Source organism: Heterobasidion irregulare (genome assembly GCF_000320585.1).
Source record: "Heterobasidion irregulare TC 32-1 unplaced genomic scaffold scaffold_02, whole genome shotgun sequence".
NCBI lineage: Eukaryota > Fungi > Basidiomycota > Agaricomycetes > Russulales > Bondarzewiaceae > Heterobasidion > Heterobasidion irregulare.
The window spans coordinates 243,448-268,913 of NW_009258198.1; the positions used below are offsets into that span (position 1 = coordinate 243,448).

Consider the following 25,466-nt stretch of genomic DNA (forward strand, 5'->3'; position numbering starts at 1 on the left):
ACCTTTCTCCACGATTTCCTAACCTTACTCTCGTGAAGTCGGTGTGAGACTATTTTATTAAGAGCTTGGAAAAGTATCTCTTCCCATAAATAGCTGCCGGTGACCCAAAATCTATAAGGAGTCGAGCGAAGAGAGAAGGGTGGAAATTCACTAATCTAAATGTACGCTGTGCTCACTTATGAGGATATTTGACATAAGTAAATGACAGTGGCTCTCCTATGGCCCGTCCACCGCAATGCTATTCAGTGACATAAGATCAACGATACTCGCTGGGACTCATCCTCAAGGAGCAAGACCTGATTAACATGGGCGAGGAAACATGGATAAGACGGCGCGAGAGTCGGACTAGGCCCGTTTTCTGCCCATGGACCGCAAATCGACGCGGCTCTTCACTAGCTTCTTTGATACAGCCGGGGTCGTCCGATTCGCCGCATTCGTCCGCAGACTATACTCCATCGCCCGCTCCACAGACTCTTTCAGCGCCGTGGCCTGGTCCTTCGCGAAGAAAGCAACGGGACGCTGGACGTAGAGCCAGTTGTAGGTAGAGAGGACTCTGTGCAGCGTCTCCAGTCTCCCGAGGACGTTTGGGGACACACGTTCGCCAGTTTTGGCATTCATCATCCGCAGAACGTCATTCAGGTCCTCCAGCAAGTCCGTTGACTCTAGTACGCGGCGAAGGTCCACCCGACCTTGGTCACGGAAGAGTTTGAACATCCGCCCGACGCACTCCTTGCACACCAAATCCCGCATCGGAAACGGCGCGTTCCCAAATACGCCGCGATCGTGCATCGAGAGCCCCTCCGAGAATTCGTCTACGAAGCCCGCAGCCGCAAGTTCGTTCCAACCCAGCTCTACCGGTTCCAGCGTCGGCGTGAGCCACGACACGTATTGAAGCACCTCGAGCGCGGTCATGTTAGATGCGCCGGGAGGCAGCGCGCTGAGGACGTTCTCGAACACGCCCGGGCCGAATCCGACACGCGCATAAGTAATGTACTGGATCGGCGCCTCCATGGCCACCCGCAGGCGGGGCAGGTCGTCCGGGTTGAGGGTCGTCACGATGCCGCCTTGATCTCCGTCGCCATGAAGTCCGAAGCGCCCAGCCCGTCCGCCGATTTGTTTGATTTGCGAGTTGGAAAGCGGCTTCACCTTGCTTCCATCGAATTTCTCAAGGGCATCGAACACGACACGCTTGATCTTCCTAAAAGAGAGAAAGAGAAAAGGAGTTGACATTGGTCAAGGAAAACCTCTCAGGCGTACTCACAAGTTCAGGCCCATGCCGATGGCGTCACTGCCTATTAAGACATCGTACCCGCTGTCTGGGTCATTGAACAGCGCAGCTTGCTCGGTGCGTATCTCAGGAGGCAGACGCCCATACGCGATTGCGCACCGAAGGCCTGTCACCCTTTCGACTTGCTCCTTCAACCGGAAGATGTGTGAGCGGCTGAACGTGACGATGCAGTCTCCTTTCCGGATCTGGCTGAGATCAGACGAGAGACTAGTGTCGGCGATGGTGAGGGGCGACAAACGCTGATGTCTATTGATGATGAGTTCGTCCCCGGTGTCGGCAAGCAAGGCCTGGATGATGGGCACGGCCGTCTCTTCTCCGCATAAGTGCAACTCGTTCGCACAGGCACCGAGCACGGCGGTTGTCCAAGCGTTTCCGCGGAAAGGATCTGCAATCATCTGAATCTCGTCCAGCACCACCACCTCATACCGTCGCTGCGGCATAAACATCTCCACCGTACAGCTAGAGAGCGCTGCATTCTCCAGGAGTTTCGATTCCTCGCCTGTGATTAAGTTACAGGCCCTCGCGTAGCGCGGGTCGCCGATCTTGCGGATCGTACGGGGCTGAGACGGATCGGTGTCAAAGTTGCTGTCGTCAGCGGGCTCGATGACGGGGTCGTTCTCAGGATCTGCACCGAGGGGGACGATCTGACCTGTATTTAGTCGCTCGTAGATCTCGTGCGCGAGCAGGCGCAGGGGCCCGAGATAGGTCCCGGAGGAGGCGGCAGCGAGCGCACGGAGAGCATTGTGCGTCTTTCCGCTGTTCGTGGGCCCGACATGCATGATGACTTTGCGATGAATTGCGCGAGCATGGGGGAACGCGTCGGCGAGGCGTGAAAAGTCGACCGATTTTCGAAGGGCGCGCACGTAGTGGAGGGTTCCAGGAGAGACAAGGTCTCCGCGCGCAGGGTCGGAGGCCCATGCATAGAATATAGACGTTAGCATGGAGTCGAGAGTGGAGGATTTGTCGGGTCCGGAGAGGTCCCGGGCGAAGCGGGCCATACGATCTTTGCTATAGGTAGCCGGGTCGAACGCGATGCCATTGTACATGTCATTCTCGAACGCGTTCATGAGGGGACGAAGTTCTTTTGCAGGAATGCCGAAGCGTCCTAACCTGGCCCGCACATTGCCTGCCTTAGACCAGAAAGCGACTTCGCTTTGCAATGTGTCCAAGATTTGGTCAGCTGAGAGCGTGGACGCAGACTTTGGCTTCGATCTAAGTTTCGACTTCGAGCCGTGCGGTACGCGGTCGCGCGGCGCATTCGAAGGCGGTGGCCAAGAAGGATTTGGCGGGATTGGCAAGGCATGGGAAGGAACTATGTTCGAAGGACGAAGGCTGGCATATCTTCTGGTGAAGAAGCGACTTTCGAGATGTGCAGCGAGGTTGGAACGTACACGGCAATGCGAGCAGATGGAGAGAGGGACGCGCTGCATACACGAAACGACTTGTGCTATGCCTCGTTTCAAAGGTTCTGGGCGCAGATTTATGGGTCGTGGATTTGTCCAGAGGAGATTGTTGGGGACTGTGGAGGACGACGCCGTGTCCAAGCGGCAAATTTACGACGAGGTGTAGAGCATAGGAGCCGTGGGAATCGTTCTCCTTGGGCTCTCCTCGAGTTCCTCCTCCATTGCCAGCATGGCTTCAGTTGCACCCTCTCGTCTCGCAGCGCTCGCGCGTCTGCGATGCTCCATATTCCAAACGTCCTTCAACCCCACATCCATGCGCACCGGTGCCAAGTACCTGCGTAAACGGCTGGTGGGCCCTTCGATGCTCAACTACTACCCCCGCGAAGTCTCCATCGCCCAACTTAATTCATGGAACCCTGGCTGGGACTTGGTGGATCTGAAGGAGCAACAGAGGGTGCAGGACGTCGATGCAAAAAAGAAAAGAGGCAAAGGAACGCCAAAGAAGGCGAAGACGAAAGGCACGTCTCACGCATATCTTTTCGTCCATCGCTTGCTTATAACGGGTCTTGAATATAGCGGAAAGTCGTCGCTCGCACAGGAAACGGTAGACTCTTCAAAATGCTGTCGTGTATCTTATTCTCCGCTTCCTTTTACTTCCCATCGATTTTCAAGCCCTTCATACCAAGCCTCTCAGGCTTTTAAGCATCTCGCATCATAAAGCATGCCAATCAATACATTCCTAACCTACACATAAATCGAGTCAGTCGTCTGAGGGATGTTCCTCAAGTACCAGCGTCACCATAGAGCAGATCGGTGAGTGGTGGGATGGGCACGAGGAGTCCAAACCGGGATGAGGTCAACCCTCTCGTCTCATTCGCAACGGATGGATTGATTGCCGCTATTGTGAGTCTCTTCAGTCCGCAGAGCTTGTTCTGGACTCTATAAGAGCGGTTTCGTCTGGCTGACTTTCTTTCCGTGGCAGAGGCGATCAGCCCAAAAGACACTGAACAATGACCACCCGGCGACCCACTTGATTTTGTCTGCGTTGATCTCATCATTACTTCTCTATGTGAACAATCTTTCTCCAAGGTCAGCCTTGATGGTCTATCTCACACGATGTCGTCTGTGGCGACTTCATAGGCGCACATCCCCACATCGTTCTACCTAGCGTTGTCGGCATCGACCCCCTCGCTGGCGGTCTTCTGCGTGCGCAGGCGACAATGAGAACGCTAACAACGATGTAATAGGTGGCTTCCGCACGAATTGTCTCTTAACGTTAGTAATCCGTCTTCAACCCCCGATGCTCTGTACAGGTAAATTTGACTGGGATGCGACAAAGACGCGTTTCGTACATATTCACGCAAGCGATCTCAATGTGAGAGACAAATTTCCTCGTTTCATGGCGCTCCCTGAAATATTGAGACGTCCGCGTCAGACAGAGACCGGACGCAGCCGCATAGGACGAAATAGTTGCGTTGATGCCGAGTCCTGCTGAGGCTCGCTGCACACACTCTGCGCACTGCGCCTGAGTGCGAATTGTGCTTTGAGCTCCTTTTCACAACGACTCTCTGTCAATATCATCACTGCCAGAGACCACAATTCACCAATCACCCAGCTTTCTTAGCTTGAACTACAAAGCACACACGCACGCACCAAGTAGGTCAGCACATCCACACGATGCCGATGTCATCAAGAACGCTCAATCCTGTTCATCTATAGCATTGGTGGGGAAGACTCTCACTGCTGCCCCTTCGTGAATCACGAATCCACAATGGTAAGGCTCCTTTAGACACTTTCACTGTCACAGCACTGACGTCCTTTCAGGAAGAAGCCCAGTCCGTACCGCGTCCTGCTACCGGTCAACTCATTCTATTCGACTTGCGCAACGTTAACCAGATCTCGCGACACCTCCTCACACCCGATCTGGATATCAGGATTGTTGATCCTCGAGCACACAACGAGGCATTGCCCATTTCGCAAACACCAAACGAGGTATTGGAGAGACATTTCCACTTCTGCCTCGATAGACAGGAGAGGCATCACCAGCGACTGGTCTTTGCAGCAGGCTGTGTATATCTACGGCTGACACCGTATCCGGAATGGCTCCAAATCACGCGTATCTGTAGCCGATGGTGTCGCGTTGCACTTGGCTATTCTCGCTTGTGGTCTACTATTGCCTCCGATTCTAAACAGCGGTTCGACCTCTGCATTGAAAAATTACCTCCGAAGCAAGTCATTGATGTTGCTCTGAAAATCACCGACAATCAGGTCGCCTAAACTATTTTCCCACGTATTGGACGAATTCGCACACTAGATATCGAGGGATATGAATATAGCACGAGCCGTGTCTTGGATGGTCTCACTAGCCCGGCCCCTGCACTCGAAAAGATGTCTTTAACCATAAGTTATGTGCGCGACGGCCACAAACCTTCAGTCATTCCTACAAATTTTATCAAGAATGCTTACCGTCTTACCGAATTGATGCTAGGTGATGGAGTTTGGATAGAGGATGGATCATATACTTTGGCCGGTTTAAAACACCTTACAGCAAAATCCTGTGTCACGATTCCTGAATTACAATCTCTGCTCCAGAGGGTCCCGCATCTACGCTCTGCGAACATCGGGAGGATCAATGAATATCCCTCGCGCATAAACCCTGACTCGATAACGACAGTGACTTTGCCCGATCTGTAGACTCTCCTTGCAACCTTCTATCCAGATACCTCAACAGGTGAACCCACTGCCCTTCACTTGCTCCCTGACCTCTACCTCCCTTTGCTTGCATGCCTGCACCTCGTCAATTATGCAGACAACATGTCTGTGGAGGCTTTGGATCGCATGACAGCTGCTATGTCGAGGTTCTTGGGACAGCCGAACGCGTTGCCACGTTCTATCCGCAGCATCGTCCTATATTATGGTGGCAAACAAGATAAGATGCTCCAGTGTTTTTCGTGGCCCGAAGGCGAGAGGACAACAGATTTACCGCCCGAAGACATCCTTGGCCCTGTCCAATCTCCATTATGTTTCTCCTATGCATGGCATCAGCACAGGCTCCCGGGGATATCGAAGCTCCATTAATCTCTTGATTCGATAATCAGGTTTATGCCTCTCGCAGATGTGCAGACTTTGACCTTGGGTTTGTCGGACTGGAAATTTTCTGTGCCTTACTGGCTATCAGCGCTTCGAACTCTATCCCAGGTGGAAGAAGTAACAGTCTATGAACACCATGACTTATCCAACTTTCTTCGAGCCGCCACTCCTTCCATCGGTGGGCGTTCGGGCGAATTTCTCTTTCCTCGTTTGGAGAGGCTCGTTATCGAAACTTCGAAGACGCCGAGACGCGGTGGAGCGCTCGCTCATGCCGTGTACCCTTTCATTAAGGGGCAGCAATTAGCGAACCTGCAATTGGATCAACTGGACCTTCAGTCTTCGAATTCCTTTTCAGGTCGGCTTAACAGGCTCCTGCATGGGAAGGGGAATGTGACTTAGAACGGGAAGAAGATAGTGCCGCACAAGTTGAACGACCCTCGAGCGGTGCCGGATTCAACGTATGATGGAGGGTGGATGGATTTGGACGAAGGGTCTCAGGAGTAGGCGAAGAGTGGTTTCACCGACATTTGGAGACGATTGTTTCATCCTTTTCTGTTGCAGCATTCTTAGTGTTTGCCCTTGAATAGACAGTCTAGGTAAGACACTGAATGTTACCATCATGTTTATGATAATGCAATAAACAGATTGTCGAGCACAGCGTTGTTCTTACCACCGAGTACTAGGATGGTGATCTTGAGGATGTACAGGTGCAGCATGGGGTAAATAGGAGAGGAACGTTGAATATGCACATCCACCGTCAGCATTGGCGATGTCTACAAGACATAGGGAAGAAAATGCCACGTCCATGAGAATTGCTTGCTCTTGCTAGCGTCACAGGGGAGAAAAACACATGAAAAGTTCACCCTACCATCCCAGCAGGGTCGCTGGCCGCGCTTCCTAACCCTCCCATTGCGGTGAGAGACCTAAAAAACAGCTGATCGAATCCCGACTGCAGGCCGAGCCTCTCCAGCGCGCTGTTGTAATCCTCTTCCTCTGTATCCAGACTTTCCATCCACTCTTCCATTGTCCCCGTCCCCGTCACGAGCAAGCTCCTCAGGCGCGTCCGTTCTGTCTGGGTGACAGGCGACGAGCGCATAATCGGAGCTCCTGGGGTCAAGATGACATCGACTCCCTCACTCAGGACGGGATCCCATGCTTGTGAGTGTAGGACTGCAAGCCAGCCACGATCGAGGACATCTAGCCATTCAAGGAGCTCGGGAAGCGTGTCGGTATCCGGAAGATATCCAGGGATGGAGTGCATGATGTCATTGGTCAGACGAAGAAGATACGCAGTGCGCAAAGATGTCGATGGATCCAATGGAGGAATTTGCAGAACGAGCGAGAGAATGATGCGCGTGGCTTGGAGATAGGAGGACAAAGTGGGTAAAGTGGACGAGACCTCAGATCTATTTACAAGGTTCATGTTAGATACTAGTGACTTTGTATGGGGGCAGATAACAAGTACCGCTTCTTGTAATTCCTCGTTAAGTCGAGAAATCTCTCTTCTAGATGATCCATCAACTTCCGTTCCTGCTTGCGAGTGAGTGGACGCAGATTGTTGAATTCTATAAATGGTTTGGTGTTCTGTGCATCTTCCGTGATAATAGAATCATCAACATCGGGTGAAAGAGAACCGCTGCTCGGACGCATATTTGGTGATCCTACTGTATGCCCCTAAGATTCACAGTTCGCCATACTTAGCGATCTCTGGTTGCTGAGCATCTGACAAAAAGTGGGGCGCTGCTACGCACCTAGGAATATATTACAGATTTCTTCTCGGTTTTGGTAGCTGAGGAGTGCGAATCGCTTCTCATTGCAAGCTGCTTGGATGGCTGGGAGCACTCCGAAAGAACAACCGCTCCACTCGGTCAACCGTCGAACGCCAAGTGTCTGGTTCATCCTCAACGCAGGCCACGATGCTTACGTCAACAATTGCCACGACAGTCTGTCGGCAAGCCGCAGTGCCGGAGGTTCCAGAAGCTCACTCGTCCCGTAAAAGATCCCAAATCAGTGCAGCCTCATTTGTTTTTAGCAATCATATGTATGGAAATGTGACGGTGAACTTACTGAGCAGGAAACCATCTGCAGAGTATGTAGTATCAATCATCTATCTGTCACCGAATCCTCAATTGATTTCCCAGCGAGGGCTTTACCTGGTATATCATGGTAACAACGAGTACACTTTGCTTCCATCGTTGATGTGTGGAAATAAGATGCGTATACATACAGAAACCACGTCATATTCGTTTCGTATGCTATGTATGTCACAGGCATGATACACTCCACACAACGAATCCAGCGACTGAGCTCACTTCAGTGATGCAAACACACTCTGCACCACTCGGACATACTCCTTCTTACCGTGCGCTTGCAGATCAAGAAATGCGAGACTTTGAAGCATGCTGGGCGTCAGATTTTCCGCTGCATCCCCGTCCCCATCAAGCAGGACCATCTCTCCACCAGGAAATAGCAGCTGCGGCGGCAAGGGAGTATATGCAGGCATTTTTGAATCGTCCGTGATCCGCGTTAGGTACTTCCCAAGAGCATCCACCACCCAGAGTGCGTAGGCGAGATCGGCACGGGGAACAGGATCTTTCAGATTGACAAAAAAGATGACACGGTTGGTCGGGCATCCTGATGATATAGGATTAGGGACAGATGCGATAGCCGCAGAATCAAAGGTGATGCAGTGCACGGCATCGACTGCCTTAGATGGCATTGTTAGCTGGCCATAAACTTAACCGTCGTTCAACGTACATTTGTTGAAAAGGCCAATATCTTTAGAGTGAAAGAGGCAATACAAGAGGAAGGCTGTTCCTCCTCCTGCCGAATGACTGGTAAAGATAAGTGTAGAGAAATCGGTTGAGGCTCGAACTATTGCCTCCCTGACGTCTGACGTCGGAATACACGGCCTGCACAACGTCGAGGAAGCCTCGGTGAACCTGGAAGGGGTTTGTGTTGTTGTGCCGCCGCACAATGTATTTGAGTCTCCGAGTATATACATGGCTGCACGCCTACCTTGTTATCAAAGAGAGTGGTATTGTAGGCGTTGGCATCGATACTGGTCATGTTGTCCGCAAAAGATTGGAGGAACCCGCTTGTCGCAGTTCCACGAACGGACAAACACAAGGCGCCGGTTGCGGTGTCTTTAAACGAAGCCCAATTTTCTGTATTCTTCCAGTACTTTTCTGGCGAAGCATCAATGAGTTCTGCAGATGTCGGCTGAGCACTGATGAGCAGGGCTCGGGCACCGCTCTTGAATGAGGAGATAGCATCCTGCGTTTGAAGGGAATAGACCTCCGCGGCTGCCCAAACGGAGAAGCGCGCATATGGAACAAGTGGGGTGTTGAATTCATCTCTGGGAGCGTAGGCTAATGGGCCAAATGACGCGCAACATATCACACAGACCTTGTCCAACTCTCTAGGGTGATTGCAAAGGAAAGGTCGACGGCGTCGCTCTCTTCTTCATCCGAGGACACAGCTAGTCCGTCGAGCGCCTCCTTCACCTGAGGCAGACCTGCAAGCAACGTATCAGCCTGCCTATCAGATGGCTCCAAAATACTCCTCTAGCTCCAGGATATTACAGCGTGTGCGACTCACTGATCTCGCCGTTCTCGAACGCTCTAGCAAATGCTCCCACGACCGCTGCAAGGTTCTGGGAGGCTCGACCAGACTGGGTACTAGCACAGACCTGGCCGGATGCGCCGATTGTCATCGCTGTGGAAAGCGAACCGGCCCTGCTAGTGCTGTGAGTGCTCTCCATGTCCAGTCCGAGCTCGAGTGGTATTGAGAACGTGCGAGACAAAGGCTGAAGGTACAGTCGTCACGGCGCCTAGCAAGTACTATTCTTAAATCAGGTTGCTATCCGCAGAGGGAACTACCACCTTCATGCTTCTTCGAATTTTAGACGCTGACCTGCTAAACGTGCCGTAGACTCTGACCTGGGACGATATGAGCGCAGCTGCGTCATTCCATGGGGACAGCACCGACCGTTTTCCCGCCATGGAAAAGAAACCAAAGGACGACAACCGATCTTGGCCTACATGGACGACGTGACCTGACCAAGGCAAAGACGCGATTGCCTCTGCAATCAACTAGTTGTTCTGGTCTTCAGCCATCGAGGCTATCAACGCCATCCTATCACTGTCCTTTGATGTTGGAAGATGTTCGAAAATAAATCTTACGGCGCTCTCCAAAGACAATGTGACTAGCCAACCACCAAGTTCGGAGCCGTTCAACCCGCCAGAAGATGAGAAGGCGTTTCGGCATATTGTTCTCTGTTTGCTACAAACTATAGGTATGCAAGCGCTTCTCGTTGCTAAATTTGGACAGTGTCAAGTTTGGGAAACGGCTGTTTGATTGTTCTGTCCTGTTGGAACACCGTGGAGATACGCTGGGAACCGGCGTTGACGCGCTAGACTGGATGTTTAGCCATCCAAAATTACGATTTGCGACTCGTAGCACGCTGCATTGGGGAAATGCACACGGATCTATCATTTACAGTCCGCTGCGATTCGAGACGGGCGTCAAAACGGAGGACAGTCTGTGAGCGTTTTTCCGGCCGGAATAAAGGCGGCATACCTTCTGACTTGAGATATGTGAACCAGCATCGATGGTGTTCTCGTGACAGGTCTGTTCAACCCACGTGGAAAACGTCCCTCATCGCGCATTGTTCCCCTTACGTCCGGAAGAGACCTCTATTCGTATCGCCTCGATTCTACGGACTTGCGCAACATCCCTTCTGGTAGGGAGTGTCGAATTCCAACACTCTCGCCGTTTGCCTTAGTCAAACAGGTGATTGGACGGCATCTTTGTTCAAATTAACAACAAAGATCCATGGTCCGATGTCATCCTGACCTCGTTCGTCTCGTCTGCATTGCAGTACCATCACGCTAAAAGCGTACAGCGGCTGGGATACGCAAAATTAGAGCACGTCAAACGCGAGCATGTACAGAGTGTCATTCACCTTGTGCGCTTCCAAGGGCAGACCGCCTACGGCGCCTTCGTCGAGACCAGGATACATGCATTCATCTACCTTGCGGTCGTAAAGTCGATCATCGCGATCTGGCATTCTATATTTCAGAACTGTCAGCATTTTTGTAGTGCAGTGTTGGAATCTCAATGCTTCCTTCGCCAGATAGGATGCGACTCTGCAGGGAGCGGGATTGCTGGGTCACATACGTACTTTGCGGCCCTGCCCAGCACTTCCAAAGTGCTCCGACTCGCCGACGATCAGAGCGCAGCATTGTCACCATGCTTTTCTGAATACTTTGGCTCTATAGAGCGCTCCAAAGAACATGCAACGATGCTTTCATTCCGCCGAGTCGACAGCGGTGAGAAATCTCGAGAGACTCTGCTCGACCTCCGTATGTTTGGCATCCCGGCCCTTCCAAACCGGGCGGACCCTTCGCAGACCGATGGCTGGCTTGAGATCCGCGCTAGCGAGTCGGCTGATGCATGGTTTTCCCTGTCTGCGATTTCACTGTTTTTTGTGACAATGCGGAACCGACCGGAGGAGCTCAGTCGGAAACTAGCAGCCGTGTCGATGGAGAATGGGATGAAAATGCTCGCGTTTGGCTACTTCGAGTGGCTCGAAAAGGTCGCTCATTACCACCTGCTAAACTCAGTAATGCGAGACTACCTTGCAAGCCTGAGTGCGCAAGACGTTGAAGAGATCATGAAGATGGAGACTTACCTCAGTTTACTGGCTGATGCCGATAGAGCTATCGCCCGTGCAGAAGAGAAAAGAGACACTGCTTTACTCTCACATACGAAACGCCAGAGGAAGCAGGAGGTGAAAAGATCTCGAAAGAGGCGCGATGCTTTGACATCAGTCTGGGAGCTAGAGGTGAAGGTTCCTATGCCCAGAGCGAGGCGACGTGGGCAGCGGGATTGGTTTGCGACCTTGGGCTGAGTACGAAAGAGGTCACTACGTATTGAGAGTTTAAAATCTTGGCTTTAGTTTCCGACGAACGGACATAGAACATTATTCAATAGCAATGCTACTTATCTGCAAAGTTGGGGAGTTGTGCCATGCCTGTGCGAAGCGCTATCGGGTTGATTGAATGTTTGAAACAACAGGACAGAATAGGCTGGATTTGACACTTACCGATCGTCTCTGTTCTAGGCCTTCTGCTCAAGTCGACTGGATGACCTCTTCCCAGACGAAAATCCACAAAGGGGATGTCGACTTGGGCTCTTTTTTGTCTCAAAAAAATAAAATTCCAGTATTGCGAGGTCGTGAGGATAGTTTGAAGTGTTAGTCGTCATAACCGAAGCTGTGGAAAGCTACACAGACAAACTAGTAGATGTTCCGTGTAAAATATCTTCGACTTGCTCCAGGAGCATAGATATATGCAATAATACAATGACCCCTGACTGTGTTTTTCTGTTCTTGCTTTAACCATATGGCATTACAGTCTACAAGCCGTGAAGCCTGCCAGTCTCCTGGGGAAAAAATCACGTCGAAGAAAGACTCACGTCGACTGCGTTAAGTGAACGCTACTTCCGACAAACTCAAAAATCCAAAAAAAGAGTCCAGAGCCATATGCATCAGAGCCATTAAGTGGTGCCATGTTCAAAAGCCCCGGAGCAGAGCGCATGATTGCAGACGTCGTGGTTAAGAACTGGCGGGAATATGTGCAAAATACCTCAAAATTACGCGATAGCTTCGACTCCCACGCTCAAGCCTCCTTCGTCTACACCGCTGCGATCTTGCTCAATTCAGTCTTCGAAAAACCTTTCGCGTACTCGTCTGATTGACAGGATTTCGGAGGAACTTGTGAAATGACAAACAAAGAAAAATAAAGAAACATAGACGGGATAAACAGGGATTCAGAACAACGTGGAGGTGATCCAGCAACTGAGAACAGCTGAGCGTGCATTATGAGGTTCCTAATTAGAGCTGACAAGTGGATGCATAGGAATACAGATGAAAAGAGGGTCATGAAATGTTGTTTTAAAGATGAAAGCCTTGGAAAACGGATGGTTAAAAACGAGAGAAGCAAATAGGTGGGGCCAATGAGTATAGGATCGGAATCAAGTTGGGATGTCAGAGCTATCGAGCAGGTGGTGTTGATCGTGCTGTTTTCACATTTGCTTCGATGTCGGAAAGCTGGGAGATGCGCTTTTCTGCCAAGTCCTTCTGCCGCTGTAAAGATCTACAGAGTACTAAGTCGAGAGAGTCTCGAAAGCAGGTAAGGGCACGTACTTGAGTTGATTTTCCAGTTCTACAACCCGCTCCTTATACCCCTGCTTCTCTCGTTTGACTTTCTCCTCTGCAGCTCGTAAACGAGTCTCATACTCCTTCACTCGGGCTTCCCACTTGCTGTCTGCAACAGTAGTCTTCTGATTCATCGTCGCCATCTTCTCTTCCGCAGCCGCCAGTTGGTTTTGTGCATTGGTTAATCGGCGCTCCGCGTTGCTGGCGCGGGCGTGTAGGGCTCGGACCTCATTCGAGTCTCCGGGACCAGGTCGACGAAGGCTCGCCAATTGTGACGTTAGCTCCGAGTTTGTGGCCTGTTAATCAGTTGAACAACATGACGATGCATGACGTTTCCATTTGGCTCACCCTCACAGCTTCCAATTCTCCTTCCTTGGCGCTGAGTTTTCGTCGCCAGGTTGACTTGGTCTCAGCATATGTCCTCACACTGCTCTCGAACTTGTCGATCTGTGTCCACCGACGATCGAGTTGTTTCTTCATATCGATCAACTTCTCGGCGAATCGTGTTTCGGCTTCCTTGACCCGCTTGTCGAAGTCGAGCTGAATTTGACTCAGCGACTTGAGACGAGTAATCAAATTGTCGTGGAAGACGCTGAAATTCGTGAAGGGCTTCGTCTCAGCTTGACCACCCTTCTTCTGATGATTGTGTAAAAATTCAGATGAATAAGCTTTGGTTGGATCAGGAGAAGCGACCTACGGGAGTCTTATCAACGCCAAGAATTTTGTCCATGTATTGATAAATGGTGAGCAGAAGCGTGTTTCGTTCAGTCAACTGGTCCCTGTACTGACTTTCCGCAGTCAACAGAGAACGCTGATCTTTCGAGAGGCGCTGCTCGAGTTCGTGCACACGAGTGCGGAAAGCGGCCAGCTCGGACTCTGCCGCAGACAGACCTGCCTGCGTGGTGTCCAGCTTCTCCGAGAGGTTCAGGCGTGCCTGCGTCTGCGTCGCGAGCTGAGATGCTAATTCCCGGTTCTCGGCATGCAGTTTATCGACGATCCCGCCTCGTTCGCGGCTCCTAGTTTCCCGTTCGTCAAGCTCCTTTCGTGCACGGGACAGCTCATCCTCGAGGCGCTCGAGATCACGCTTGAGTCGATCGACTTCCAGCTGCAACGAGAACCGGGCGGTCGTATGGCTCTCACCCAGCTTCTTCGACTCGGCCTCCATGGACTGCAGTGCCGACTGGAAGGCGGCCAAATCTGTATCGCGCTGGGAAAGCAGTGACTGAGCTCGGGAAAGATCATTGAGCGCATTTTGCAAGGCAGACTCCTTCGCCTCAAGGGTACGGTGCTCGCGCCGCAGTTCGGCATCATGGTCGCGTTCTGATTTGGCCAAATCTCCTTCGGCGCGTTCCCGTGCTTCCCGCTCCTTCCGCACCTCTTCGACGAGGTCTTCTACATGGTGGGCGAGCTCCTCTTGGCGAGCTCTGTGTGCCGAGATGTCCTGATTGCAGGTCTCGTACAGATGCGTCATCTCTTCGAGATCGTCTTTAAGGACCGTAACTTTCTGAGGAAGAAAGCTTCATCAAGATAGGGTGACAGGTTATAACGTTTGTGCGACAATACCTCTTTGAGGGCTGCAGCCAGTGCTTCTAATCTGTCTCGCTCAACAGCTTCATCCTCCCGTATCCGATCGCTCATCTTTTTCAGCTCGTCGCTGTCCTCCTCGAGTTCGTAGATTCGCTGGCCGAGCTCCTCAATCTCGCGATTCGCTGCGGCTATTTCAGCGTCTTTCTCATCTGATTCTGATTCTAGATGGGCGAGCGCCGCCTCGAATTTTTCGTGTAAAATATTCGTGTTCGACTCCAGCTCGGATATATGCAGGCGCAGCTCCTCGCATTCTGAGTCACGCTCAGCTAGTGCCTGGAAAACGTTAAAGATATGTGAACCAAAAGTAAGGGGATTTCGATAAGATCACTGACGTCTCGAAGCTCCTCGATCTGGTTCTTCCCTTCGTCGAGTTCGCTCTTCCAACTATCCTCGACATCATCCAATATGCTCCTGTGCTCGTTGACCAGCTCGTTGATCTCCCGTGTTTTGTACTCGAGCTCATCCTCCTTTTGCTGTAATTCGATCGTTGCCGCCGCCAGCTTGTCCCTCAGCTCGTTCAGACCTTCCTCTATCATCTCCCTTCCTTCCCTCTCTTCCAAAATCTGGGCTCTGCTTTCACTCCGCTCTAGGGACTCGATTTCCCTCCTGCGATGCAAATCCTCAAGCTCCAACCTCAACGCCTCCATCTGATCCTGCAAATCCTCCTTCTCGTCGTCTCTCAGGGCCACGAGGTCCGCATGCTCTTCCAATGCAGCCTTGAGTTCCTCATTGTCCGCCGCCATTTCTTGAAACCGCCGCTTCAGCTGAGCGTCACCTGCTGGTGGTACTTCCCCCCGCTCCTCCACGATCACCCTCAACCGCTCCAACTCATCCATGTTCTCTTCCAACAAACCGCGCACACCATCGAGTTCCTCTTCCAGCTCTGCGTTCCGCTCCTCTGCATCTCTGAGTGCCGCATCGTCAGGGCCTACTGCTCGCCGCCGCCGTAACTCCCTAATCTCCCGTTCCCGCTCCTCTAGCATTTCCTCTAGCTCCCGTTCTCGCCGCGAGCTCCCTCCGCCACCCTTTTGAAGCCTCTCCAGCTCTTTCTCCAGCTCTAAAACCAGCTTTCGAAGCTTCTTGAGCTCCATGCCGCGTTGCTGCACCTCGACTTTAAGATGTATATTCTGCTTAAGCGCCGCATCGATATGGTCAGGAGCCAATTGAGCAAGCCTCTCTTCAAGAAAGTGCACTTTGAGTTTGATGTTGAAGTTTTCTTTCTTCAAATTGTCGATATGCTGTAAAAGATGAATTTTAGCATTATACAATCAATCAGGACATGGACAAAGATGAAGCGTAAAACAGAGGGGAGTCCGGCGACATAATGAGAACATGAGCTGGAGCGATGGAATGCTCCGAAAGCCAACATACCATGACTTGCTGGGTTCATGGTTGTGAGCGCATAGCGCATCGGTATAGCATTTGACAGTGCTCGAGCCATTGACCGTGGACCTCCCAGCAGTGCTCCAGCCCACAAGACAAGCAACCGTTCCACCCCAGAGCATGCCGCAATGAACCAACACACGCACCTTTTCCTGGTCTCGGAGGGTCAAGTTGACGCTCTTCGCGCCTGCGGCACTTGTCCGCGCGCGTTTCGAGCGGCCATTCAATGGAGTATCAGCACCTTCGTCCCACTTCTTGTCGCGCACCACGGTGTTCAAGATATCAACCTCTGGGTCCTCTCCATCCTCGTCGTGTCCCGAGAGCCCAAGTCGTCGGGCCACAGGCGTGACCTCGCTCGTGGGTCGTCGGAAGTAGGTTGGCGGCGATGGTGTCGTCAAGGGGGCTGTGGAGGGGGCTGTCGTCCCTGAAGATGTAGACGGGATCCGCAGGGATTTGGCTGGAGTGGAGAAGCCAGATGCGAGCGAGCCTAGTGACAGATCGAGATGAGTGCCGACAGATTGCATGGACGAGTCAGCCCGCATGTTCAACGCGGACGACATACTGTCTTGAGCGCCCTTGGCGAGTGCGTCGGCAGTGTTCGCCTAGGAGAATGGAAGACGGTGAGTTAATTGAACGCTGAACCGACGGAACAAGCTGAACACGCTGCGACTTCGACGCGTGGTAGAACAGGGTCACGTGACACATGTTTGCACTCACATCCCGGCACAGCATGCCTGTCTGCTGCGCTGGACGATATATGCACTGAAAAAGTCTGGTCCGTTTTATTTTGGTTTGCCACGTCGAGTGTGTGGCACGATGCGCTCTACTCATACAAGTGATGTGTTAAATAAAGCCTGCGGAACTAGCTCGCCAAATCGGCCATTTTTTCGAACCAGGCAATCACAGACGCGACTTTCCTAACCGTCGCGTCGCTATACCCGAGTCTCAAATCCGATCGAAGGCGTTGAACTTCTGGGAAAGAAGTGCGCGGCATAGTACGATAACGTATCTCCGCTTTTGATTCGAGGTGCGGGGACGCGATGAGGGCAAGGGGCGTCCCTGGCTCGCACGATGCTGACACGTCTGAAAATCTACTGGGAGCCAGTAGTCCGAGGAGGATCAATGGGACGTACTTTCCAGGTAAACGACGTCGCCATGTTTGATGCCTGGCTCGCTTGCGACACCACTCCAGACATCGGCAACCTCTCTCCACGCGGTCAGCTTACAGACCGCCCCACCCTCGTCGCCTAAAATCATCTTGAACATGCCAATTTCCTTGCCAGTCTTTGGCCCCTTCCCGATCTTGATCACGTCGGGGCCATCGACCTCCAAAACGGCCATCAAGACGCAGACCTTGCGCGTTCCAAAAAAGGTTTAATCGTGGAAAGCGAGACAAGAGTGTGCAGCGAGAAATCAAAAGATGAAAAGCGCGCTATAGACCCATCAGATGATTGAGTCTCGTTGTAGGAGTATGAATCTGTAAATTGTGTTTCGAGAGTAGTTTAACTCCGGTCTTGGTGCTGCGACTGGGTGCCCCATATGAAGGTCGTTCGCTCTACAGAAAAGGTTGTCAAAGACGTCGCGCGCTCAGAGGCATCATGAAAAGTGATTCACCATCCCACAGATGTTACAGATAAATGTCGAGTGACAGTCCACTCACCGTATCTAGTGGTCTCATCCAGCAACCTACTCGTGGGGCTCATGGGCTCATCTTCAAGCTCTAGTAAAGATCCACCATCATCACCATCCTTAAAGACGATGTTCTGGTATATCGTAGAAATGCGGCGACTAGCTTCCAGGACATAGGAGGAAGAACCAGGGGATTCGGACGGTGTGGGGCGTGATTGGGCATGCTGCCAAGAAATTTTTGACGATGTATCCTCAGGGGTAGGAGCACCGAGAAAGACCTTGAAGCGCTTGCTCATATGTTTAGTCGCCGTTCTCGTCGTCAGACCTAGTAATAGCTTGGGTGCACGCACTGTGCACCGACGTATGTCAGCGTGTGCCGCGAACGACAAATTGCGCGGCCAGACACTGGCCAGACTTCGAATTTACGCGAAATTCATCACGCGTGTCATTTTCGAGCCCTTGCCTCGGGCCCCCGCGATAGACAGATGCACACTTGCCGGGATGAAGAGGACTGCCGAAACTCCGGACTTGAGGTTATTATATGCTCTAATACATGTCCAGTCCCCACACATCCCAATACATGTTGCTCTGTGTGCTGCCCATCGGTCATATGCCAAAGATCGTTATCATTATGCCCTGTATCGACTCCCAGACTCGCCGGTCACCAGTCATGTTTTGAGATCACTTCCAGGCGTCCGGGATATCCACCGCCGACCACGCTCCAAATCGTCTTGAGAGCCTTCCGTCTCCACATCGCTGGTAGGAGTCTGATGTACTGAAGAGAAAGAGATCGTCCCGCTAGGGCGTGCAGCGACGAATTCGGGAGGGCGTGTGTTGGATAGCTGAAGCGAAACAGTCAGACATGAAAGAAGGCCAGAGCTTTAAGACACCAGTAACATGTGAAAAGGGCTCACGCGTATGCTGGGGCCCGTCGTCGGTGAGATGATATTAGAGAAGGTAGGGAAGTGCGAGCGCTGCGCGTCGATGTCGGCGCGACCGTTTCTGCTTTTCGCATTGAGTCGCGGGGGTGATAACAAGAGAAGGTCAAGACACGCACAGGGTGACGAACAGAGAGATCACGTAGAGCTTCCCAAGAATGGCTTGGAATGTGAGGTCCCAGTAGTTCACATTCACGAGCGTGAAATAGGTGACGAGCGCCGTCACGGCGCAGGCGCATGGTGGGATGGCTGCCTCCCATGCTACAATCATCAGCCGCGTCACAACCTAAACAAGATGCACGTCAAGCTACTCGCGATGCCATGGACGGGCAAAGGAACCTACGCGGCGAAATCGCTTTGAATATATATCGGCACGGGATCGCAGAAGGAATGTGAGTACTGCGCCCGATGCGGTGTTACAAGATCATTCTGCTTTTTTAGGATCCAACAATGCTATACTCACGAATGCCAGTCACGGCCACATCAAGAACTATGCCATCGTATGAGAATATATTCCCACCGAGGCGGGGTAAGACTCACAGGCTGGCAAGACTAGTGAGAGTACAACTCCAGATCGAGCGCGTCAGCGTAGCCTTATGGCATGCAAGGCAAGACCTACAAGGAACGTCGATCGGAATCTTGCCCACAGGCGGCTGCGTCAACGGAGACACAAAGTCCAGTTTGAGCACATCGACGGTTACCATGATGCTTGTGATCAGAGATGCGAGAACAGCACAGATGAGGGGAAACTGCAGCAGGTTTGCGCACGTTGTTAAGTTACTGATCAGGTGAGGAGGTCGAGGAGAAACGAGAAGATGGGGACGAACGACGATGATCCAGTTTTTTCCGAGAAGCTAGGCAACTGCATTCAGCTTCTTTGCTCGAGATCCGCGGCAAGAATTACAAACCAGCCAACAGCGCCATATGAGAAAGCCTTGCACTGGCGAGGCCATGAGTGCAGTCTATACGTTGATGATTCACTCGAAAATCTGACTCGAATAGAACGGAAACATACAATTAAAGAATACGCTCGCTGTGGCCACGTTGGATTGAGGCTAGCTACCTGGAACAACGGTAAGATAGAGCAGAGGTTTCTAATCGGAAACATACCCAATTTCCGAAGTTTTCGACGCACATCATCCACAGTGACCAGAAGGCCGCTCCCGTTTGGAAGCTGACCACGAAAAGGTAAGCCTGGACGCAATCCCTCGGAATCGCGCAAATGTGCTCAGATCGGAGAAAAGTGGATTGTGCTCACAAGGCGATTATTGACACGAAACCCACGAGCGCTCTGATCCAACACGATTCTGCATCCGCCCGGCTCCAGAATTGAATCGACTGGGAGATGAGGTAGCCCGTCTCGACAGCCTGTATAAGCGTCGCTACGACGGTGGGGCCAATGAATCGTCCAGGATGAGCCTGGAAGGTGCTCAAGCCGAACGAAGACATGACGGGCCAAGGAGAGGAGGGGGTGGCAGCGTCGAGGGGGGGAGTAGGCGGGTGGGATGGTGGCAAGGAGACATAACGGGTGGATAAGAAGGTCTATGTAACGAAGTTCGTATTGATCCCTGTATGGATACATTCGGACTCGTGAGCGGAAACTCATTCGCAGCCTACGGGGGCCAACGCCGGGACCGGGGATATGGCATCTCCGCCACCGGCTCGCGTGGGAGGCCTGGATCGTTTCCTGATCCAATCTTCATTTCAGGGAAAGCCGACTATTACGAGTAAATTCATCCGAGCTCAACAAGCCGCCCACGACATCGTCGCCTGTTGTTGCGCTGAGCGGCTTGGAGGTTTCGTTTGATCCGCTATATCCTCACGCGACACTAGTACCGACATGCATGGTGAAAGAGCCAGCTATGCAGATTGACTACTTGGAAAGTTGTAGTACCGTACAAACGAACGGGTGCGCCCCGGCCTTTCATTTTTGTTGGCTCGGCGAGAAAAACATCCGCTGCTTCGCATCGTCGAAGCAAAGCTCAAGAGTCAGCGCAAATGACCGATCTCCAAATGTACGCAGGGTTCTCACCTCCATCGGATAGTCAGCGACTTCCATGCTCAGCAGGTCCTATAAAGTTCGCACTCCCACCGGTGCACAACGTGCGCGTCTTTGTGTATTCTAAGTATACGTGCGCAATGAGGTCAGCAGGCTCAGTTACAGGACACACTCTTACCCACGAACCAGATGGGGCTTCCTATCCCAAGGCGCCCACCGCCAAGCCATGCAGGTGCATTCATAGAGCACGGCAAATGCCTGGACCAACACATCGGTCACTTTTCTGCTTCCCTCGTCGGTTCCGCGCTGGCGTAAAACAGGATAGTTCAGGTATACGTATCGTGAATGTCGACACAGCCGACATAGGATCCTGCACATCACTGCACGTATGAATGAGATCCGACAATTTCCAGGACGTGTGGGAGTGTATTCCTCAGGTTCGATGATTCCTAATCCATGGGTGTGTTCTAAAAATGCACCGAGTTGGAAAGGAAGAAACAGTGCTTGTTTAACTCCGAGCCCGCCCTTGATCCCGACCCCGCAGAGAACAATCGAACGAGATCGGCCGGTTGCAGAGCGCATATTCCCAGCCGAACGACTGACACACTTCGGAACCTTGAACAGCTGACGGCGTATGTGAAGCACGACAAGAAAAGCATGGGACTTACTTTACAGGCCTGCTCGTCGAGGCAAAACCGACCAACACTTCCCTAGTTGTGCTTCGGGAATACGTTTTCTCGAAGGCCGTTGTCTGCATATGGCTGTAGATTCGTTGGTGGAGAAATGATCGCACGACGTAAAAGATCTCGTGCAGAGCGTTCTCTGCCCAAAGAGCGCCAAATGAACCTGGAATGGCTCGAATTGGCTGTCCAGGCGCGTCATGGCGAATGTCAAGGTTTTGACAGACATATCGACCCGGTTCTAAAGACACCGAAATGAAAAGGCTGCGATCAGAAATCGTTCGATGTGGACGGGCGGTGGGGGGGCACGATCCAGGATGCCTGTGGCCTTTGGGCATCATTAAAGCTGAATGCAATTGCCCCCAGAACGTTTCACCTAAAAGGATGACACAGATCATCATCAAGCATAAGAGGGGACACTCCTGGTCTGGATCACCGTATAAATGTATGACCTGTTGTTCGAGGGAGATGTCAGGCAAGTGTCTCGATGCTAAAGATTGACATGTTGACTAAGTGGAACTACATGCTCGCTAAACAATGTAAGCGGTGTAACCTGGACAAATGATTGCGGTCAACGTACCAGTCATTCGATCAAAGGCCGACAGACATATATCGGGCTGATTCCTCTAATCATGATTGTCCCAAGATTTCCGCCGATGTCTTTCTGCGACAACGTAGACAGAATATTCCCACATGATGACTCTGGTCACCGCTCCTTAGCGCTCTCCGCCGTCTTTTTGCAGAGTAAATCAATGCCGTATCATTGCGTCCAAGGCAGACACAGGGCTAGCATGCATGACGTGCAGGGTCGTCGAAAGAAACATTTTAGTGACGACATGCTGCGAATGAGGTACTCGTCTGCGTGAGTCTGGAGAGTTCAGGTTGGGTCGCCATAATTTTGAATATTATTCTAATGTTATCTACCAGGTGAATGCATTACCACGTACAAGCGTGTTTTTGAGGCACCAGTGTCGCTTGCTGATAGAGTGTTAGTAAGCGACATTCGTGACATTTAGTTCGGTCATCATTCCATGCCCGAACAGTATTTCTGTGATCAAGTGTTATGGTGACAGTGTCGCAACAACAGCTTCTGCAGCATGAGGAACATTGCGACATGAAAGATTCGTGGAAGTTGCGAACCAGGGGCTTTCGGCAGCTTTCGGCCTTCGCAGTCCATTAGCAAAGTACGATGAGGTAATGCGATGGCGTCTGTTATCTTATCGGGTCCGCTGACGCCTATAAGCGCCCACTAGATAAGCGCCCTTCCTCCGTTCATCATTGGCACCAATAAATTATCGTCCCGATGCCGACATTGAGTCATGCCGCCATCTTTCACGCTCTAAACCTTTCTCCTGCTCTTCCATGTCGACTGACAGCGAACAGACGCCTTTACTGTCCGCGCGCGGCGACGCGGCGGCGGACAAGCATGACGCGGTGTACAACCGATTCTCGAGGACCAGGAAGCGGGTTATCGTCGCGCTTGTGTCCCTGGCGGGGCTCATCCCCTGTACGTCGAGCTTTTTTTTTTTTGATTGGGGGGGAGGGGGGGCATTGTAGAGACGGGCAGACAGGACTGATCGTTGTGACCTGTGTCGCGAACAGTGTTTGTCGCGGGCGCGTTCATCCCTTCCATACCCGAAATCGCGCGCGAGTTCAACACGACAGGGTCTGTGGTCAAGTGCGTCGTTCTGCTTTTTATACACAGCGCGTCGCTTTCTCACACGCCGCGTCTCATCTTAGCATGGCGGTCAGCCTCTCCCTCCTGGCATCCGCCATCGGGACGCTCACCTGGGCAAACTACTCTGGATTCTGTACGTGCCCGTCTTCATTTCTGCGGCAACTGCCCAGGCTCATCTTCTAGCGCAGATGGCCGCAGGCCCATATATCTCGCGTCGCTCCCCTTCTTCACTCTGGGGTCCCTCGGGGTAGCGCAGGCCCGCTCTATCCCCGAGATCATGATATGGCGGTTCGTCCAAGCGTTCGGAGCAGGCGGGGGTCTGTCCGTCGGCGCGGGCGTGATCGGCGATATCTACCGCCTCGAAGAGCGCGGCGGCGCCATGGGCGTGTTCTTCGCGGTACGTCCATCTCCGCTAATTCCCTCTTAAATGTCTAGCTGTCATTTACACTGGTATGTTGCAGGCGTGTCTTCTCGGGCCTGCGTTGGCGCCTTTGTGCGGAGGCCTGGCGACGCACTACGCGTCGTGGCGTGTGATGCAGCTCGCGCTGTTCGTGACGGGCGTGCTTGTGGGCACCGCGATGTACTTCCTCCTGCCGGAGACGAGTCAGCCCCACGCGCGGGGTATAGACAAGCTGTATGAACAGCAGGGCACGACGCAATGGCGGTGGGTCTGGCTGAACCCGTTCAAGAGCCTCGCGCTGTTCAGGAGCCCGAATTTGCTAGCCGTCGTAAGTCCTTTGGGAACGTCGATGCATCGGAAATGACGCTGACTGCGGCGTAAGTAGTGCTTGGCGGGCACTTTCGTGTTGTTGACGGATTACGGTCGGTCCTTCCTAATTTTTGTGGTCCTAGAGAGCTTCTGAAGCTCCCTTCGCAGTCATGCTGCTTCCGCTCGCTTATACCATCGTACGTCCATCGATTGTATGAGTGTAGATGTTATTTTGACTGGGTTGTTGCAGGGTCAACGGTACGGTATAACAAACGAGGCGCTCATCGGTGCATTTTTCTTACCTTGCGGTCTCGGAAACATCAGTAAGCGCATTGTCAAGACGGCTTTTGTTCAGATATTCATATTGGGCATGCAGTTGGTGCGCCTTTGGCCGGCCGCGTCTCTGACATCATCGTCGTGCGCTGGCGGAAACGGCGTGGGGGCGAGTGGGTCCCCGAGGACAGGCTGCGGGGCACGTTGTATGGCGCGTGCATCTTCGTTCCGCTGTCCGTGCTGTGCAGTGGTCTTGTGACGCATTACATCGGAGGCACTCTCGGCATCGTGTTGAACTTGGTCTGCTTATTCTTCAACGGACTGGGGGTGCGTAGAGCGGCGTGCTTTTGTTAGACGGCTAGGGACTGATGGGAGCGCGGATTAGGTTGACCTGGTTCTAAGCCCCTCTGCGGCGTACAACGTCGACATCATGCACTCGCGAAGCGCCGAGATCATGGCTGCGAATACGTGAGTACAATCAGATCAAGGCAACCGATGAACGCGCTGTGTGCTGATTCGCTTTCAGTGGCTTTCGGGGTGCATTCATCTCACTGGCGACGGTGGGGATCCTGCCCCTTATCAATCGCGTTGGAGTCCTCCCGACGAATATATTGTCGGCTGCGATTGCATGGATGGGATGCGCGTGCGTGAAAAGTTCCATCACGCCCGGATCGTGCATCTGACTGACGTGTGTCCATTCACGCGACAGCTTGTTGTGGGCCACGATCCGTTACGGGGACCGGATGCGTGCTTGGGTCGACATCGGGTATTCTACGGCGGACACCAATTGATAGGAATGTTTTAACCTGCAGGGCGGAGATGCGGTTAGGCACCGCAAGCGTTAGGTGAATGCTGTATTGGTGATTACTCAGCGCGTTGATGCAAGGAGCAGGGCGCAAGGACGAAGCCAAGTAGCAGTTTCCAAAAAGAAGGCCGTTAGAGTACTTATCGGGGCTTCGAGATGGAGGAAGCGCGCGCGGGGGTGACAATTGAGGGCGCGAGGCGCTACTTATCGTCTCAGTGGTGTGCACACGACATGGGGTGCGCTCCGTAAGGGAAGGAAGATTTTGCGTCTGGCACATTTCGAAGGGTCGTGTAACAGCGTCAGAGGACCCGGAACACTTGAATTTGTCGGAGGTGAGATGGAATGCGAGAGCTGGAGGATGTGGGCGAGGTGTGTGGGTACGAAGGGCGTTGATGCTGCGGAACAAAGGGGTGTGGTGGGGATGAGTTGGGATGGCAAAGACTGGGAGGACGACGAGGAGGACATCGGTGGGGTGACGGGGGTCCGTGTCTGCTGGGAACATGCGGCGGAGAGAGGCGAGGCGACGACGAACTCGTGGAAGCGGGCAACCACGATCCTCTATCGCCAGCTCTCCTCCTCCTCCTCCTCTTTCCAGCTCTTTCTCTCTCCTCTGTTTTCGCTTTCTGTCATGTTCTTGTATTACTGAGTCAATTTTTCAATCGTAAGCGCCACTCGGGCTTGTTTATGCGCGCTTTCCAAGCCTGACTTGTCACGCCTTCTTTTTCCAGTTGAACAGCTTGCTCTCGTCGGATCGAACGGATTGTTGCTCTGCGACAGATAAT

General features: G+C 52.4%; 13 protein-coding genes across 13 annotated transcripts; 5 read left to right on the top strand and 8 right to left on the bottom strand.

Annotated features, from left to right (window-relative positions):
- Positions 1 to 34: 34 nt before the first annotated feature.
- Positions 35 to 2,718, bottom strand: HETIRDRAFT_457235 (uncharacterized protein; the record flags this gene model as incomplete). Its single annotated transcript, XM_009543668.1, has 2 exons — positions 35 to 1,198; positions 1,262 to 2,718. The coding sequence occupies 2 exons, from the start codon at positions 2,716 to 2,718 to the stop codon at positions 346 to 348; spliced, it is 2,310 nt and encodes a 769-aa protein (XP_009541963.1). The 3' UTR covers positions 35 to 345.
- A 220-nt stretch (positions 2,719 to 2,938) lies between these two features.
- On the top strand, positions 2,939 to 3,217 carry HETIRDRAFT_18624 (uncharacterized protein; the record flags this gene model as incomplete). Its single annotated transcript, XM_009543426.1, has 1 exon — positions 2,939 to 3,217. A coding segment is annotated over one exon (279 nt), but the record flags the coding sequence as incomplete, so codon positions are not given.
- Positions 3,218 to 4,462: 1,245 nt separating this feature from the next.
- HETIRDRAFT_414203 (uncharacterized protein) lies at positions 4,463 to 4,968 on the top strand (the record flags this gene model as incomplete). Its single annotated transcript, XM_009543669.1, has 2 exons — positions 4,463 to 4,465; positions 4,516 to 4,968. 2 exons carry the CDS (start codon positions 4,463 to 4,465, stop codon positions 4,966 to 4,968), a joined length of 456 nt encoding a protein of 151 aa, XP_009541964.1.
- Positions 4,969 to 6,640: 1,672 nt separating this feature from the next.
- On the bottom strand, positions 6,641 to 7,431 carry HETIRDRAFT_311022 (uncharacterized protein; the record flags this gene model as incomplete). Its single annotated transcript, XM_009543670.1, has 2 exons — positions 6,641 to 7,187; positions 7,241 to 7,431. The coding sequence occupies 2 exons, from the start codon at positions 7,429 to 7,431 to the stop codon at positions 6,641 to 6,643; spliced, it is 738 nt and encodes a 245-aa protein (XP_009541965.1).
- Positions 7,432 to 8,089: 658 nt separating this feature from the next.
- Positions 8,090 to 9,496, bottom strand: HETIRDRAFT_448317 (uncharacterized protein; the record flags this gene model as incomplete). The annotated part of the gene is made up of 6 exons (XM_009543671.1): positions 8,090 to 8,488; positions 8,539 to 8,615; positions 8,672 to 8,723; positions 8,800 to 9,139; positions 9,190 to 9,298; positions 9,382 to 9,496. The coding sequence occupies 6 exons, from the start codon at positions 9,494 to 9,496 to the stop codon at positions 8,090 to 8,092; spliced, it is 1,092 nt and encodes a 363-aa protein (XP_009541966.1).
- A 287-nt stretch (positions 9,497 to 9,783) lies between these two features.
- HETIRDRAFT_115462 (uncharacterized protein) lies at positions 9,784 to 11,695 on the top strand (the record flags this gene model as incomplete). The annotated part of the gene is made up of 5 exons (XM_009543672.1): positions 9,784 to 9,833; positions 9,945 to 10,053; positions 10,079 to 10,326; positions 10,389 to 10,575; positions 10,664 to 11,695. The coding sequence occupies 5 exons, from the start codon at positions 9,784 to 9,786 to the stop codon at positions 11,693 to 11,695; spliced, it is 1,626 nt and encodes a 541-aa protein (XP_009541967.1).
- A 784-nt stretch (positions 11,696 to 12,479) lies between these two features.
- On the bottom strand, positions 12,480 to 12,728 carry HETIRDRAFT_234074 (uncharacterized protein; the record flags this gene model as incomplete). The annotated part of the gene is made up of 1 exon (XM_009543673.2): positions 12,480 to 12,728. The coding sequence occupies one exon, from the start codon at positions 12,726 to 12,728 to the stop codon at positions 12,480 to 12,482; it is 249 nt and encodes an 82-aa protein (XP_009541968.1).
- HETIRDRAFT_470129 (uncharacterized protein) lies at positions 12,485 to 15,286 on the bottom strand. Its single transcript, XM_009543674.1, has 6 exons — positions 14,923 to 15,286; positions 14,567 to 14,863; positions 13,701 to 14,507; positions 13,352 to 13,639; positions 12,992 to 13,299; positions 12,485 to 12,941 (listed from the first exon to the last, which is right to left on the bottom strand). Exons 1-6 carry the CDS (start codon positions 15,235 to 15,237, stop codon positions 12,839 to 12,841), a joined length of 2,118 nt encoding a protein of 705 aa, XP_009541969.1. The 5' UTR covers positions 15,238 to 15,286; the 3' UTR covers positions 12,485 to 12,838.
- Positions 15,287 to 15,858: 572 nt separating this feature from the next.
- Positions 15,859 to 16,533, bottom strand: HETIRDRAFT_310042 (uncharacterized protein; the record flags this gene model as incomplete). The annotated part of the gene is made up of 1 exon (XM_009543675.1): positions 15,859 to 16,533. One exon carries the CDS (start codon positions 16,531 to 16,533, stop codon positions 15,859 to 15,861), a length of 675 nt encoding a protein of 224 aa, XP_009541970.1.
- Positions 16,534 to 16,732: 199 nt separating this feature from the next.
- HETIRDRAFT_407348 (uncharacterized protein) lies at positions 16,733 to 17,915 on the bottom strand. The gene has a single exon (XM_009543676.1). The coding sequence runs from the start codon at positions 17,312 to 17,314 to the stop codon at positions 17,093 to 17,095; it is 222 nt and encodes a 73-aa protein (XP_009541971.1). The 5' UTR covers positions 17,315 to 17,915; the 3' UTR covers positions 16,733 to 17,092.
- Positions 17,916 to 18,270: 355 nt separating this feature from the next.
- HETIRDRAFT_448320 (uncharacterized protein) lies at positions 18,271 to 19,244 on the bottom strand (the record flags this gene model as incomplete). The annotated part of the gene is made up of 7 exons (XM_009543677.1): positions 18,271 to 18,444; positions 18,517 to 18,604; positions 18,660 to 18,826; positions 18,884 to 18,939; positions 19,004 to 19,030; positions 19,081 to 19,092; positions 19,160 to 19,244. 7 exons carry the CDS (start codon positions 19,242 to 19,244, stop codon positions 18,271 to 18,273), a joined length of 609 nt encoding a protein of 202 aa, XP_009541972.1.
- A 3,337-nt stretch (positions 19,245 to 22,581) lies between these two features.
- HETIRDRAFT_101142 (major facilitator superfamily) lies at positions 22,582 to 24,670 on the top strand (the record flags this gene model as incomplete). Its single annotated transcript, XM_009543678.1, has 12 exons — positions 22,582 to 22,726; positions 22,822 to 22,897; positions 22,960 to 23,030; positions 23,086 to 23,294; positions 23,359 to 23,625; positions 23,683 to 23,719; positions 23,775 to 23,803; positions 23,857 to 23,929; positions 23,983 to 24,206; positions 24,265 to 24,347; positions 24,406 to 24,522; positions 24,589 to 24,670. 12 exons carry the CDS (start codon positions 22,582 to 22,584, stop codon positions 24,668 to 24,670), a joined length of 1,413 nt encoding a protein of 470 aa, XP_009541973.1.
- Positions 24,671 to 24,840: 170 nt separating this feature from the next.
- HETIRDRAFT_101141 (uncharacterized protein) lies at positions 24,841 to 25,330 on the top strand (the record flags this gene model as incomplete). The annotated part of the gene is made up of 2 exons (XM_009543679.1): positions 24,841 to 24,920; positions 24,982 to 25,330. The coding sequence occupies 2 exons, from the start codon at positions 24,841 to 24,843 to the stop codon at positions 25,328 to 25,330; spliced, it is 429 nt and encodes a 142-aa protein (XP_009541974.1).
- Positions 25,331 to 25,466: the final 136 nt, after the last annotated feature.